Source organism: Adiantum capillus-veneris, chromosome 29, assembly GCF_014529385.1.
Source record: "Adiantum capillus-veneris isolate H3 chromosome 29, ASM1452938v2, whole genome shotgun sequence".
NCBI lineage: Eukaryota > Viridiplantae > Streptophyta > Polypodiopsida > Polypodiales > Pteridaceae > Adiantum > Adiantum capillus-veneris.
Window position 1 is genome coordinate 36816361 of NC_140959.1, and position 17439 is coordinate 36833799.

General features: G+C 44.8%; 2 protein-coding genes across 5 annotated transcripts in view; both read right to left on the reverse strand.

The window, feature by feature from the left end:
* Positions 1 to 17439, reverse strand: part of LOC147419047 (protein FIP1-like) — a 161059-nt gene that overhangs the window by 107335 nt on the left and 36285 nt on the right. The gene's annotated exons all lie outside the window — the stretch shown is intronic.
* On the reverse strand, positions 4452 to 5603 carry LOC147419051 (uncharacterized). The gene is made up of 2 exons (XM_086505775.1): positions 5198 to 5603; positions 4452 to 5026 (listed from the first exon to the last, which is right to left on the reverse strand). Exons 1-2 carry the CDS (start codon positions 5601 to 5603, stop codon positions 4452 to 4454), a joined length of 981 nt encoding a protein of 326 aa, XP_086361901.1.

The window sequence follows — 17439 nt, forward strand, 5'->3', positions numbered from 1 at the left end:
CGATTCCTAATTGTGTTTTTGAAGAGTGATAGGAAACACAAGAAAGAAGGGCTTGTCCAGCCTCCCCTTGTGCCTCTTTTCACTCATTGAGAGCGGACCGTGCACTTAGCGGCCGGCCAATCGACATAAAGCAACCTTGGTGTGAGCGCAAGGCCGCCAAGGGGTGCGCCCGCGGGAAAGAGCAGAACTCGGGTGAAGAGAAGATCCTTCTCTAACACAGATTGCAAGCGAAAGAAGAACTCAAGAAGCTCAAGAGCCTCAAGACCCTCAGAACTCAAGAAACTCAAGACCCCCAATAACCTCAAGACCCTCAAGAACCCAAGTTCCTCGTGAACTTAAGAACCAAAGATCACAGTGTATGGTCATCACCCGAAGCGGAATGGATACTTCGCATAAAGGTGATGGGCATGACAATAGCGAAGAAGAATCTCACCACCAAGGAGGTTTTTCTGACCCTCCTCCTTCCCCATCTATGCCACGGGTTGTACCAAATCCTATGGAGGCTTTGGTCAAGTCGATGATGGACATGATGGCACAACAAGAAGCAAATCGCGTTGCCTTGGAGCGTGAGCGTGATCAAGCGCGCTTGGCGGCCGAAGAAAGACAAGCAGAGCGTGCGACACAGAGTGAAAGACATGGTAGTTTATCCAGTGCCGCAAGCCGAGATTCGGACTCCAACAACCATGTCACAGAGAAGATCACTTTCAGTAAGTATGATTGTAAGATGAATGCTACGGTTATCTATTCTTGGTTGCATCAATTTAATGCTTATTTTGCGACAACTAAGAGGACAGGCAATAGCAAGGTTTTGACGGCAACCATGTACCTTGCCAGTGATGCCATTAATTGGTACCACGCATGGCAAGAGGCACAGTTGGCCGCGTATCTAGATGAAGCCGACGAAGACACGCCCCTTTCTTTTAATTGGGCCGACTTCCAAGACAAGCTCAAGGCACGGTTTATGCCACCCCAGTATCTCGCACGATTGAAGGACGATTGGCGTAGTCTCAGGATGTGTCGTTTACAGTTCAACAAGCTGCTTTCCGTAGAAAAGTTTTAGCCTCTCCTCTCTCAGGAGGTGATATGATGGTTTCGTGAGTAAAACCCTCTCATTGATTGGACGGAAAATACGTTCACCTTCAATGCCAAAAGTGACTCTCCCATTGCCATTCGTAGAGAGCAAGTTGTTCATTCTTTATCTCTCATTTCTAATGTGCACATGAAGATTGAAAGGATTCAGGAGAAGGAGACTCTCTCAATCTCGTCTTCTCCAAAGCATGACACATTTGATTTGCATGATAATGACAAGCATGATGATAAGCATAATGATGAGCATAATCAAGATGTGATTTCTCACAAGCATGATGATTTGCAAGAAGATGATGTGATTGTTCGCCAGGATGATGGTTTAGTTGATGCTTTTTCTAGCGAAGCTAACCTCGTTGCAGATTCGATCAATCACGAAGAACCGATCTTGGCTCTCAAGTCGAGGTCCCAAGAACCCCACCAAGAAGTATTATGTGTTCGAATGATTAGTCAGCACGCATTGTTCGAGTGTTTCATTCGTGATGCTTTCTTGTATTTTAGTCACCGTCCTTATGTGATCCCTGTTCACAGGCATGACATATTGTACGATGAGCACGATTAACTCATGAATGAGCACGGATGTATACGGATTACTCATGAAAAGATGATCTGTTTGCACCCAAGGAATTCACATTACATGTCTCTTCCTTGGCATGACACACTATCCGAAAGAGCAAAAGAAAGATTGAACATCAAGCATGGGCATTTCCATTGTGTTTTGCCACAGTTGATTGATTTAGATCAGAAAGTCAAGATTCGACCCCATTGTTTGCATGTGTTCGATGAACGGTTTGGCACTCCGTCTCTATATTCATCTACATTGCATGCACAGTCTTTAGAGAAGACTAGAATTTTTCCAATCACTTTACATGAAATAGGTATGTTCATGTTTTTGTGTTCAAAGTGGTTTCAGGAATTTTCAGCTCTAAAGATTCTTAAAGAAGCTGGACCTACGTCCATAGACAAAGTTAAAGCATTGAAGGAGCTACAAATGATTTTGTGTCGCTTTCGGCGCGGCCCAAAGAAGCAAGCGTTGCAGACCTTTATGAAGTTCAAGTATCACACGACCCACACATCAGAGTGGGCCGGCGAAAAGTCCTTCACAGGATTCCAGACCCTATTGGCGATCTCCCTCGACACCATACAGTTCCGTACCAGTACCTCACTTTGAAAAGGAGGGGATGTCACGTGACACATCCAACCCTATGTGTCTGTGCACAAGCTACAGCATGACCAGTTTTTCAGTCAAGTAAGTCTAGAATAGGAAGTAATCTGGCACTGTTGTGAGTCTGTTCGCAGACCGTGCATGTCCAGACACTTAGATTAGATGCATATCCTTTGGTTGCACACAACATGAACATCAGCATGTACATCAGCATTACCATCAGGAGCAAGGTGGAAAGGTACGTAGTGTACGGTACGGTTTAGGTACGTATGGAACGTACTTCCGTACTGAACCAACCTTTAGGTACGTGATAGGTACGTACCATTTGTAAAAAAAGACAATTACACTAAATTTAAGTTCACAGACCTTTCAAAATTCAGCCTCATTAACAATGCAATGCTTAAAATGAACATATTGATCATAAAACTTAATGACTCAAGACTCAATACTCAATGAGAAAACCAATCCAGAAGTCGACATATACCATACAAACTGAATCAAGATCCAAAACAAAGTATTGTGAAATACTACAATGCCATAATAACAATAAAAGTCTGTTGCAGCCTGTCCTCCAAAGCATGCAGTCACCAGTGTGCACTAAGACGTGCGGCCTCAAAAGTCTGTGTCAGATGCGGAAGATGAATCGTCGGTAGAGAGCAAGCCCCCATCATCAAGGACATTGCCCTCCTCATCAAACTCAAGGTAAAAGCATATGTCAACTCTGGTAAAAGCACCTCTGCACCACAAGCCTCCTCAAGCATATCAGCAATCTCTGCATGGATGAGCCGGACAGCTTCATTCGCTCGCCTGTGAATGGAGTGAATAGGAAGCTTCCCCCTGCGAATACTCTCTCGTCTCACAGTGTCTAGATCTCCTCCCACCGTGCGTAGAGGAAGGCTAAGAGCTCGTGCAAGTGATCTAGTCACACGACGATCCACGCTCTCAAGCTCTCTATGCAGCTCTCTGAGAATCTGCTCCTGCTCGTCTCTAATCTGTCAGTCCACCTCCTCTGGTCTAGGATCATCTACCATTTTCAGCTCTGTCGCATCAACCTGTTGAAGAGTAAAATAAAGTTAAACTGACTTATTTATGGCATATGCTTGCAGGTTGAGTTTACAGTGGCCAACATCAAGATAATTACCTGTTTGGGTTGCCCCAAAGAATGGTAACTCCGCACGAGCCTCATGTTGGCTCTACAATACACCAACTTCTCCAACTGAGAAGTACTAAGGCGATTTCGAATCTTCGTGTGTATGAGAGAGTAAGCACTCCAATTGCGCTCACATGCTCCAGCCGAGCAATGCTCAGTGCTCAAGCAAGAGCGCAATCATCAGCAAGAGAGTGACAAGTGTCAAGTAATATAAAGATGAAGTTAAAAGTTTAAAATGATATATACAATGTACATGGGGATGGCAGTTTCCTAACCTGAGAAAGGATACGAAGAGCAATGCGTGAGAGGTTGGGAAGACCAACTCTCCCATACGAGTGCCACCACGTCAAAGGATACTTTGTGGCTTCCTTCCTCAAAGAAGCTGCTCTCGTGAAAGAAGCGCCAATGCCATTCATGTAGTCGGTGAATTCCTTGTCTATCCCAAGCTGATCATCCTCTGAAAACATGAGCCCAACATACTCTGATTGTTTTGTGTTGAGCAAGGTATCACTCCATAGCTCTGGCGACCTGTAGAGAGAATGAAGCATGGCAAGCCATCGCATGTATGGGACGGCTCATGAAAATCCAGCGGCTCTCAACACATCCCAATAAATCTCATCGGCTGAAATATCAAAACAACTTGTCAATACAAGTTATAACTTAGACTTGATAATTAAAATAGACAACCATTAGAACATGAGGAACCCTTACCGATCAATAGTCAACAGATCGCATTTGGAAACGTGGTCTTTCATCTACATAAACAGATGATAGACTAATCCCAAGGTCGATCCCTCCATATCCGTCAATCGAAGGAGGATGTAGACTGGCTCGAGTGCCACTGAAAGAGCGTGCACTTCCTGCCAAAAGCTCTCATCAAGGATCCGCCTCTACAAGTATTTTGTAGATTCATCCTGCGATCTTGACATGCCTCGCCATTTTGGATCCACCACTGTATGTAGTCGTGGATCTCTAAGTTTGTAGAGCCTCTGTAAAACCAAGTAAATGTAGGCAAACCTAGTTTTTGAAGGTCGAACCATATCCAAAGTGCTATGGCTGCGGAAGAGCAAGAGCCTGATGTTTCTTCCGAAAGAATGTGGTGACCTTGACTACATCTGCAACTATGGGCTGCACCCATGAAAGTTTGCCAATATCCTCCATGAGAAAATCCAAACAATATGCAGCACATGGAGTCCACACTATGCCAAGAAACTGTTGCTCAACCATAAATCCCATTGCCTTGCAATTAGCTGCATTATCTGTCACCACCTGCACAACATTCTCCTTGCCAACCTCCTCTATGGCTGTTTTGATGTGACCAAAAATAAACTCAGCCGTGATCTTTTCCCCTGCTTTTCCTGCATCCACAGCACGCAAGAAATAGGTGTCCAAAGCAGAAGACACAAGGATATTGATTATGTGTCGTCTGCGTATGTCTGCCCAACCATCTGAGATAATGGTGCATCCGAACTCCTTCCATCCAGCTTTCACAGGCGTAAGTGCCTTGTCAATTAAGGCCTTCTGTTCATCTAACATAGTGGTGCGCATCTTTGTGTAATCAAAACCTGTCCATGTCTCAGTAGGCCCCACCTGTGCAATGGCTTTTACCATTCTTTTCCACTGATCTGTGCGCAAAACATTGAAAGATGTGTTGCACTCAATAAGAGTGCGACATATCTCCATCTATGCCACCCTCTGACACTCTTTCACCCAAGCCTGAGAAGAGATGCGACTAGGCAAAGTGGTCTGCGTTGGTGTTTTAGATGTATCTTTTTCACGTGGCAAGGAATCCTCACCTTCACCACCAACACGTGCTCTCTTCCTAGAAGTAGGGGGTTGCATGGAGGCCGAACCTCCTCCAACCTCTGTCTCCGCACCTAAAGACTCCAGCTCTCTAACAAAAGCATCATGTAAAGCATCCTGTGTGCTGGGAGCACCTCTCAAACCAAGAGCACCAACAGGAAAATACTCTTGAATAAGTTGTTCCCTCAAAGGTGGTGGTATTTTCTCACATGCACCAATCTGATCAGTGCACCCGATGTCCGTCAAGTGCTTTTTGACTCGCGTAATAGTGCTGGTGTACTGGTCCCCACAATACTTGCATTGCCATAAGCGTGTGCCGGAACCTTGCTGAGAAGTGGTCGTGATGATGCTCAAAACATTGGTGTAGAGCGACCAGTTGGGGTTGGTTTTACGCGACATAATGAATCCTGCACATTGCAAATGCAAAAGAGTGCACACACATGAGGAGTATGGAGTGCATGGTGGCAGAAGCAGTACCTTTTCACGCGCGTAGCTCGGCTCTCCAGGACTTGTGCGCTGCTCTGCAGACTTCTCTGTAACAGAACAGAGACTCTTTTGCTACAGTGGTCGATTAAAAAAGCCTAAGGCTTTCCCCCCTTCACACTAATAAGCCCATCTGAAAGCGCCCCCTAGCGGAATTCGTCCGAGCAGAAAACGCCCCAAAAAAAAATTTATGCCGCATTGTACCGTACCGTACAGAATGGTACCGTACGTACGTACGGATTCTACCCTGATCAAGAGCATTTTCCAGTGCATTAAACCTATTTCCCATATTTGTGACATTTTTTCACTTGGTATTTTTAAGTGACTTTTGTTGGGAATTGGGTAGGGCAATTTGCCTAAGTTAATATATAAGGAAACCCTAGCACTAGCATTTCTGGCAGAAGAAGGAGAGCATCAGGCACTCAGTGCAGCAGGCCTCTAGAGAACCTTCTCAAGCAAGACAAGAACCACCCCTCAGACTGGCGTTTTCCCTCACCTCAGCCCTTCAGCATTTTCAGCCTTGGAAACCTCAGCCTTCAGCGCTTGTGAAGCCCAGCAAGATCAACGATTCCCATTACAGTTTGACAGCGTTTTCCCACAGCATTTTTACAGCAGCTGGGCAGCGTTTTTCAGCATCATTGCATCAGCGATTTCAGCCATAGAAGGCCAGCCACTTCAGCCCATGGACCTGCGTTTTTGGGACAGCAAACTTAGCGTTTTCAGCAGCCTATGATCAGCGTTTTTGTAGTAGAAATTCAGCAAGCAGTTGCAGATTCAAAGCACTCATTTTTCAGCCAAAGTCTCGTCCTCGTCGTCCAAACCGTCGGCCTCGACATAGCCCATTAGATTTGCATCAACCATTGTACCAGATTGTGCAATCAATAGTAGACCACTCTCGCTATCAAGTGTGGTGCCCTTGGAGGAGGGTTTTACGTCTCTGGTGTCGTATTCTCTTCTTTCTCTCTCAGTCTCATGCACCTTCACTCACAGTGTCCATTCACTTTGTTTGTGTCCATTGCACTCTCTCATTAAGAACGGAAGGCTCTCCCTTCCCTATAAAAGGAACCTTGAGCACAGTTCGGAGCACTCATCTTGAGCAAAGTTCAACATCCACTTCCGCTGCACATTACATGTGGACAGGAAGATTTTTTTCCAGCAACGCATAGTCTTTATGTTTGGGCCAAGAAGATTAAGAGAGATATTGGAATCCCCTTTGCCTGTTGTAATTCAAATGATTAACTATGCAAACTCATTTGATGTGCATGTGTTCATCCTTTTCTAAAGCTTGAGCTCTATTGAAGTTTCTGGGGATTGAGACAGTAAAAAGTTTTGGGTTCTTGCATCTGTGCTAGAAGGGGTTCTCAAAGCATCGAAACTTGGGTAGCCTGCATTAGCAACTAGATTCATGATCCTGCGCAAATGTTACGTCTTCTCCAGATTTATTTGGAGAGTGATGCACGAGTGTGGTCCAAAGCATTTGAAGAGGAGTTGTGTGCGCTGATCCACCTGTGAGATTAAGTTGGGACAATCTAAGGCATGGATTGGAAGTGGAGTTTATGAAGACAGAAGATCCTCAAAAAGTGTGGCAAGAAGTACACGGTTTGGTGCAAAGGGAAGGTGAGCCAGTAAATGCGTACATAAGTAAGTTTTCAATGGCATGGGAGCGGATGTGCAAGGCCTTAGCACCACAGTTATCCCCACCTGACATGATGAAGAAGGACAGGTTCTTAGCTGGTCTTTGGGAGAAAATACCTTGGAGAATGGAGCTAAAGAAGCCTAGGACATATGAAGATGCACTAGATGTAGCGAGGAACAAAGAGTGGAAGCTGAGAAGAATGAGTCAGCTAGGACTAGAGTCTTTGCCCAGGAGGTCTGAGTTTCAGCCTATGGATTCTTTGCAAGGTCACATGCCACGGGTTCATCATGAACCAGTGGTTTCTGTTACTCCTCAAGTTATGCCAGCAGTGGTCACTACAGCAGTGCAAGATGATGGGCTAAGGCAAGTGGTAGATTTAATGAAGAATCTCAGCCTAAACATGCTAGGTAATGTGGGAAATAATTGAGGTCGCAGAGGTTTGCAAATCAGCCATGAGGTGAAGAAAGACCCAGGAATGGTGTTGCACAAAGCAATGGTAGAGTCTGGAGATAGACGCCCACGTGTTATAATTGCGGAGAGTTGGGACACATCAGCCCAGTGATAAGTGTGGTCATCTTGGAGAAGGCAACAAAATTGGAGGATACATTAGTGATGCTTATTGGGAAGAGGACCACACAGGATAAGGAAGGAAGAAGTGACGCAAGTCCTAGTAAGAAGAAGGGAAAGAGCCATGAAGGCCATGATGTCAAGGCCAAGAGGAAAAGAAGGGCTCGTCGCAAGTTTCATGTTTCAAATTTTCCACTAGGGGATGGGCAATTAAGCTATGACTTGAAGGAGGATCTGACAAGCAGGAAAGCAGATGTTACTTTTGGGCAGCTTATAGAGATGGTGCATAAGCTAAAGCGACAGTGGAAGAGGATGGTTAACCCAATGGAGAAAGAACTAGAGAGAGGTTCAGTGAAGGTGTCGGCGATGGATGAGCTACCAGACATTTGCTCAATAGTAAATGTGTGGCACAGAAGATAAAATATGGAACAAGGTTATGTTGATGGCGGAGCCCAAATATGTGTCATAAGTTATAACACACTCATGCGTTGAGAAGATGGGTCTTACAGTGACTGGGGTGTTAGGCTTTCAGATCAGATTGACAAACCATCAGATAGTAAAATGTTTGGGTGTTGTAAAGAGCTTAGAAGTGGAGGCGTATGATACAAAGACGGTGGTTGATTTTCATGTGATGCCAGCAGGGTTGGGAGCATATCCTATTATACTGGGCAGACCATGGTTACGTGCAGTGGGAGCTGTTCAAGATTGGAGACGTGGTACGATTAGCCTCTATGGAAAGACACGTGCCAAGAAGCTATATAATATGGACACAAGGAAACTATTGGAGGAACTTTATGAAGATGAGGATGACTCTAGTGATAAAGACTATTCCATAGTGACCGACGAGGACATTGATAGTACTACCAACAATGATGAGGATGTTGATGTTGCATTTCTTATGATGGACAAAGAAATCAATGAGTCTGGTTTTGTTGCATTTGCAAATGAGATTGAAGATAAAAGTGAAGGGGCTTATGAAGTGATTGAAGGGCTGATGCAAACCAAGGTTGAATTGACAAAGAAGCAGGAATTGATGACACAAATGATCGGTGGAGATCTCTCAGCTATGGAGAAGGAGATATATTTGGACATGCTGGCTAGTTTTCCTGATTTGTTCATTACTTCATATGAAGAGATTAGAGGGTTCAAAGGAGAAGAGATGCATATAGAGCTGAAAGAAGGTGCTTCTAAGCCAGTGCGGCAAAGGCTAAGAAGGATGGGTCAAGAGAAGATGGAAGCCTTGCGGGAAGAAATGGACAAGTTATTGAAGGCAGGGTTCATAGTCCCAGTGGAGACCACAGAATGGGTGAGTCCAATAGTGGTCTACCCAAAGAAGGATGGAAAGTGGAGGATTTGTGTGGATTTTAAACCCTTAAACGCAACCACTAAAAAGAACCCATATCCTCTTCCATTCATCGATTAGATCTTGGATTCAGTGAAAGGTACAACGTGTGTGATGGTTTTTCAGGCTATCTTCAATTGAAGATTGCTCTTAAAGACCGAACACAGACAACTTTCATTACGCCATGGGGTTGTTATTGCTACACGGGTATTGCCATTTGGGTTGACAAATGGACCATCCTTCTATCAAGAGAGAGCAATTGGGTATTGTCACCATTATTGGTAGTTGTGTTAAAGATTTCATGGACGACTTTTGTGTCTACAGCGGTAGGGTTGAACACCATGAGTGTTGGGAGTAATTGTTTTATGTAAATCCATCAGTAGAGGATGATGCCATTGGAGCCATGCTATTGCAAAAGGGGAGGGCAGCCATTATATGAGGCCAATGTATTATGCAAGCTGAGTGAAGTTGGTAGCAGAAAGAAAATTGTTGGAAGTAGAGCTAGTGATGGCCAATGTAATATTTACTTGTCGACGATTTTGTCATTACTTGCTACCACAACCTTTTGTTTTCTTAACGAGTTACTCCTTTTTACCACATTTAATTAATGGCACTAACATGTCAAACGTGGTCAAGAAATGGTAATTGAGCTGTAAGAGTTTGAGTCATAGTTACCCGGAACGCGGAACGGGAACGGCAACGGGATCCCCGCGGAACGGGGGAACGGCTAGGGGTCCGGAACGGGAACGTCGCGGAACGGGAGGTATAAAAAACACCCAAATAGTGCAATTTTTAGCTCCTTGTGTTTAAATACAAGCAGTATTAGAGTGCTTTGACTCTAATACTCACAAAAAACTCGTTTTGAAGACCATTCAACCTTGCTATGACTAGATGATGAGAGAGAGAGAGAGAGAGAGAGAGAGAGAGTGAGATGGAGAGGGAGAGATTTGAGAGAGTGGGAGGGAGAGGAAGAGAGCTTGAAGGCTTGAAGCCTTGAGCCTTGAGAGAGTGAGTCTTGAGAGGGAGAGATCTTGAGAGTGAGAGGGAGAGAGCTTGAGCCTTGAGGATTAGCTTGTGAAGAGAAAGGGGGAGGGGGGTGCATTTTATGAGTCCTTGAGGCCTTGCACACTTTCAAAAGAAGCCCAAACATTTACTTCAATTTTTTCAATTTTTGCCAAATTTGTTTGTAGCCGTTGGCCGTTCCAAATTTGTTTGTAGCCGTTGGCCGTTCCAGGGACATTCCGGAACGGTCCAGGGGCGTTTCGGAACGTTCCGGAACGGCCGTTCCGGTTTGCATTGGCCACCCAGAACGTCAGACATTCCGGGACGTTCCGGAACGTTCGGGAAGGGAACTGCCCCCCGGAACGCCGGAACGGGGGCTAGGGGGCGTTCCCCGGTAACTATGGTTTGAGTTCTCTTTTCTAGTGAAAGAGAGTACAAGAGCTACCCTAGCTAATTTGTTGACTTATAAAGAGAATCCCCTTCTTGTCAAGGAAGAAGTGGTGAGAAGGGTAGTTGAAGAAGTGCCACAGATCAGCAAGGCACATGTGTTGTTCTTTGATGGCTCATACAGAAAGAGCCATGATGCGGCTTCAGGGGGTATAGCACTTTATGATCCAGAGGGGAAGCTAGTATGCAAGAGAGGGTTCAAATTGGATGTTCATAGTAACAATGAGGCTGAATATATTACTTTGGAAGTTGGATTACACATTTGTTTGAAACATAGGATTAGAAGGTTGAGCATAAAAGGTGATGCCTTGTTAGTTGTGAAGCAAGTGTTGGGTGTGTGGAAGAGCAAGAACGCCTCATTGAAGGAAATTTGTTTCAGAATTAAAGGCCTGTTAAAAACGTTTGAAGCATGGAGCATCAGACACATTGAACGTGCTCTAAATAGAGGCACATGAAGCAGCTCAAAGCATGATTGAGAAGCTATTTGTCATGAGGACCAATTTACCTCTTTATCATGGCCGGGGGAAAGTTTGGTGCAAGAAGAGGAGTTTTCACTAACAGGAATCATTCCGAAGGACATTCAAAAGTCTAATAAGTATGGTTTTGTGCGTAGAGCATCCAAGTACAAATTGATTGGTGATGTCTTATACATGAAAGGGGTTGATTTTGTGTTGAGACGTGTACCTTGGCGGGAGGAGCTTTATAGAGTGTTGGAAGAAAACCATGAAGGCGCATGTGGCGGACATTTTGCTCTAAAGATCACCTTGCATAAGATCTTGCAAGAGAGGTATGTATGGCCTAGTTTACACAAGGATGTTCACCATTGGTGTAAGTCTTGCAATAGATGTCAAGCATTTGGGAAGAGAGTGTTGAAGCCAGAGCTACGAAAAACCATTATGGCATTTGATGTGTTTGAAAAGTGGAGGATTGATGCAATAGGCCCGTTACCTACCACAAGCAAGGGCAAAAGCTATATTTTGACTACAGTGGACAATCTCTCTAGATGGGCAGAGGCAACAGCAGTAAAACAAATCACTACAAAGGATGTGGCAAAATTTGTGTACGATGAAATATGTTGCAAGTTTGGGTTGCCACTAGAGCTATTTTCGGATAAGGGACCAAGATTTAGAGTTAAACTATTAGACTTTTTATGCACGAAGATGAAGATTAGGCACCAGTATACCACTCCTTATTATCCACAATGTAATGGCTTAAATGAAAGATTCAATAGTGAGTTGGTACAAATTCTTTCGAACGTGACAGAGCACCAAGGAAAGAAATGGGATTTGGAATTGCCTAGTGCATTATGGGCTTACCGTACTTCGGTAAAGACAGGTACAGGGTTTACTCCATTTCATTTAGTATATGGAAAGGAAGCACTATTGCCTGTGGAAGGAGAGTTGCCTGCAGTCAAGATGTTAGAAAGTTGCTCGGAAAGTGTTAACCCTCACGCACATTCCTATCACCTACAACCGACACTGTATTATTTATTTGGTAGAGTCAAGTACCGGACTTGTCGGTCCAATAGGAAAAGGGTAAGAGTGATCGCCGATGAGAGACGCACTCTAACTGGAACATTCAAGGGATTAGTTGGCTAAGCATGGACGCCCAAGTGTGAATGCGGCGAGCTCATATAAAAGTCAACTAAGCCTAAAATTCGCTCATTCTTTCATTTGTGCAATTGAAGAGTAATTGAAGAGTGCTCTTGCTCCATCTCCATCTTCTTCTTCTTCACCTCTTTGTGTGTGTGTGTATGCGTGAGAGAGAGAGAGTGTGGGATCGAGCATTGCGACGACGGCACGGCGGCGGCGAAGCCGTTTAGTGCGGCGCAACGACGGCTCCTTCTTCGCGACGAGGAATCCTCCACGACAACAAGCGTAGAGCGGTGAGTGACACACCATCGCCATCTTTGAGCTTACTAGTTTAAGCTAGTTGCATGCTTGGAGCCATTTGTGGCTCGCACACAGTGTATCGGCAAGTTCCTTGCATTGACACGTGCGACATACACGTACATTTTTGGCACCGTTGCCACGGAATGCCATACACTAAGCTTGAGTGGCACTTTGTGCTTCTTTGTGGTGCAATTTCAATCGTAGGAAAGGTAGGGAAGGAAGGTGTGTGTGTTGAGAAGAAGGATTTTATTTTGCTGCTCTGTATTTCTGTGTTAATGAAGTTTTGAAAGGTACTGTGTTTTCTCTATGATAAGGTGTTAGTATTAAGATTGTTAGTTCTGTGTAATGTAAAGTACAGTAAGTAGGAAGTAGATCTGTGGGAGCTAATGAAGTGTGTTAGTGTGTAACAGTAGGTGTATTAGTTGTAAGTAAGTAGATAGAGTGTGTGTGTGTGCTTGCACGCAGGCCACGGCGACCTTATCAAAAAAAAAAAAAGGTAGGACCGGGATCGGGAATATCACCCAGACCCAAGCCCAAGCTCACGCTCAGACTTAGGCTTCAGTCGCCTTTTAAATTACGTATTTTAGCTTCACACGTAGCTAAAAATCGACTTTTTTGAGGACCGACGGAGCTTCAGGATACCAAACGTTATGCTGTAAAGCACGCCGCGACCCTCTGAGTGATACGCTCGTTTTGAGCTATCACAAACTTTAATAAAAAAACCGATCGTTAAAAAACATTAAAAAAAACGAGTGAAAACGGACGCCTCAAAAAGTAAGCAGTTAACCTTCGAGGTTATTCGCCGACGCTTGTAGGGTGCCAAAGGCACATGCATCTGCGCTCTGGTCGTGTGCTAGAGATGGAGCAATTAGAGAGAATTTCGACTTACGCGAGTTCTCATTATTCACCTACCTTAGGTTCCAAGTCCTCGATGGTCCCAAGGTAGTACAAACCAAGACCCAAACATAGCGGCTAGTGACTCTTCCTCTGACTATGACGTCATGGAGGGTTTCCCAATGCCTAATCCCGATAGCTCAAGCCAAGACATGCATGCCATGGGTCCACGGTCCGGGCCGAGCGTGCTTAGCCACTTGAAGGAAACCTTTAGTAGAGCCACTCGCTCCGAACATGGAGCTAATGATGTAAATGAGAGGGGTGGGGAAGTAAATTCTCCATTCATGACCAACGTAGACCCTATGCCCTTAGAGAATATGCACGTGAATACTCCATTCACTGCACCCCCTGACTCTTCAGAACTATTCCCCTCTGAGGTTATATTACCTGATGGTAGAAGCCTTGCCGAAGTGCAAGAGGTTGAGCGGTATATCTTTGCAGCAAGGGAAAAGGAAGTCGAGAGCTTACGCAAGGCGGAGCAACGAAGAGAGTTAAAAGCGAAAACCCCTATGTCAATATCCTTGCAAGGAGAGCAATCGAGTGCTCCTGACTTAGCAACTGCTAAGGGCCAACCCCTAGAAAGCAACATTGCATCTAGTTCAAAGGACACCCCTAGCACCTCAAGCTTAGATGGAGCGTTCCTAAATGAGAACTGGGAGTACGAACTACAAATGGAAACTCTAACCGACCTATACACAGGTCACACCTATCACGTGGGTTGGTTAGATGTCCTACAGTCCACAATGGATGCTACTAGTGTGGAGGATCAACAACAAAGAGTTTGTGAGGTCATCCATAGGGTTATTGAGTTAGAGAGACAGAACAAGGGGATCAACATGCCTTCAACAGGTCTCATGAGATTCTTGGATACAGGAAAGGCTAAACAACTGACCTTATCGCAAATGGAGACTCCCTCGGTAAGTCCGATGGATCCCCCATATGTTGTTTCGCCAGGGGTCTCGGTGCAATCTGAGCCCACAAGTGATAGCTTTACCTTTCCAAGTCTAGCTCATCTTTCCCTTGATGACACCACGGCTACCATGCCTACCCCAACGATGGGCATACCAAAAAACACGCCATGGACCTCATTTGTTAGTAAAGCACCGCCACATGGTAGCTCAATGCCTACAACAGTACCTACAAGTGTGTACCAATCGTATACACCCATGGGTCCTCATACTCATGTAGTCCCTACCCCTCCCATTGTTTCAACTACCTATGCTCAACAACCACAACACCCAAGCTCTTATTTCCATGGGACCATACCGGCTAGCATTAGCATGTCACATCCGATGTCTGCTATGCCTAAGGCCACACATATGAAGTTTGGACCGCCACATGGCACAACACCGTACCAAACGTGGAACCCAAGGGCTTACTATACACCAAGCCCAATGCCAATACCTACTCCACATGTAGTCTCGGGAGCACCTACACCCACGGTTCCTGCTCACTTAGGTGACTTGGCAACATTTGCTCAAGCTATTGGTCGATCTATTGTTGAGAATATACGTAACACGCATATTATAGAGAGCCTAGAAGTAAGGCAGTCGAAATAGCCAAGCTCACACAAAAATTTAGTGGAGACGGAGATGTGAGAAACCATATCGAAGTGTTTGAACAAATATGTGATTCTCTAGGAAAACACAATGACCTGCATAAGAGTAATGCTTTAAGTCTAACCGTAAGTAGAAAGGCAGGGGATTGGTATAGAACCCTAAGGGTGGAAGAAAAAACGATTTACCCTACTCTTAGGAGACTGTTCTTGAAAGAATACATACGAGAAGGAGTGCTTTGGGGTGTAGCCTCTCAGCTCCAGAAAGCCCAACGAGAGGAAGGAGAGTCAGTGAGAGACTTTATTAGTCGCTTGAAGCATTTGAATTCTCGTTGTAATCCAAATGAGCGCTTCAATAATAATCAATTGCTTGATAGATTCATTAGGGGATTACGACATGAGGATATCTACAATGGCCTAGTCATTAGAGGTATCACCACTTGGGAAGCAGTCACCACCAATGCAATCCAATTGGAGGATAATCTAATGATTCAAGGAGAAAGAGTCTCTGTTGAGTCTAAATCTATTAGCTCACAAGCATTGGGGCATCAGCCAATGATCCTAAAGCCTATTGCTAAGGAGCCAAAGATATCTGAGATGACTTTAGCAGATCTCACCGAGGCTATTCAAGAGAGTCTTAGAGACAATCGTGCTCCGCAAAACAATCATATATATCCCAGAAGGGAGCAACAATGGTGCTCAGTATGCTATGGACCGCACCAGTGAATGCCCTACTTTTAGAGTAAAATTCAATGAGAATTGCAATGCCTATGGAAGGTACGGTCATCAAGCTAAGGATTGCATAGTATTTAAGCGCGCGATGGCCAATAGACTAACCTTAGCATGGACAAACACACCTCGAGTGCCTGCATTGATGCCGGCCCCACCTCTTGAACGGACAGCACAACACATGGTCCCTAGGGCCCAAAATGTTGTTCAAACAACACCCTTACCACCTCCAGTGCTAGGACCGCAACCACCACATTCGAGAATCACTTATGTGAATCAAGTGGGTTGTGAGTCATCTATTGCTTGTTTGGAAGGCTGTGAGGAAGATATAGATCCTAATATTGCCTATGGGATGGATGTGCTTGAAGAAAGTCCACAATACTACATGGAGGACTATTGGGGACAAGTCAAACCTGTATATCAAGTAGCTTCTCTTGCGGCAAGAGGCCAATATATCAATTACACTGCTAAGAGACCACCTCTTCAATGCTATGAGTGTGGAGGTCAACATCGTGTAGCCGAGTGTCCTATTAAGCTACAAAAGAACGCCACAGTAATGCAAACCAATCAAGCGAGCACGTCTACTATGCCGATACTCATGTGTAATCCATGTGGCATAGATCATTTGATTGCCCAATGTCCAAATAATCCAAATGCACCGAAGATCACGCCATTAAACTTGATTGAAGTTACCGAGGAGCCATCACAAAGTACACCTGTGGTACTAGTAAACGTACTCACACAATCGATGCTCCAAACACAAAATTATATTCTTGAGGAACGAGACGCGGCATCAATTGCCCAATCTCAGAAAAAGAAGAAAACACGAAGGAAGAGATCGCAACAAGCAGTGAAGTCAGACCCGAGTTCAAAGACCAACATAGGGACTGGTGACGACCCCGTATATATCAACGACGCTAAAGAGGATTCTGATTCAGGTGAAACCATGGAGAGCAAAACGACCACTAAGATAGAAACCAACAAGGAAGATCTTCATGAGCCACATGGCCAGGATCCAAGAAGAAGATAGGAACTTTTCCAAACCCTACAAAGGAGATCGAGCGAGTCAAGCAATTAAGGAGTTTGGTAGAAGATACCCAAAGGGATCTAGAACCAGCACCTAGGCAGATCCAGATTACAGACACCGTGTTTCCTATGCAACAACAAGCTCACCAAGTCCATAGACCCTTAGCCATACCTAGTGTCATCCAAGAAGAAAGTGACTTAAAGTCATGGGAAAGTGGGCATACGCACTAAAGAATGTTTACAGAGGGACTACCTGATCCTATCGAAGAAATGGAGATCCTATCTTCCCCACGTCAAGGGACTGAAGCCCAAAAGGTGCCGTTAAACATTGCCAAATTTGTGGATTTCATGTCTTCAGAAGTTAAAACCACCATCATGTCCAAACTATATAAAGACCCTGAGCTAGTCTCAGCTCTTCGAGCCTTCCTCAATGGAGAACTAAAGTTTGGACTACCACAATTTGCACAAATGGATGGAGCTGGGGAGATGCCAATAGAGGAGGAACACTTAGATCCACAACCCAACCTAGATGAGAACCTTGTTATAGAAATACCTGTTAACAAGTTGGGACAATACTTTGAGGGTGATGAATCCAATGCGACCATACCAATCACTACTAAGGGATTAGCTGTGAAGGGAATCCTTGATGGTGGTGCTGGGGT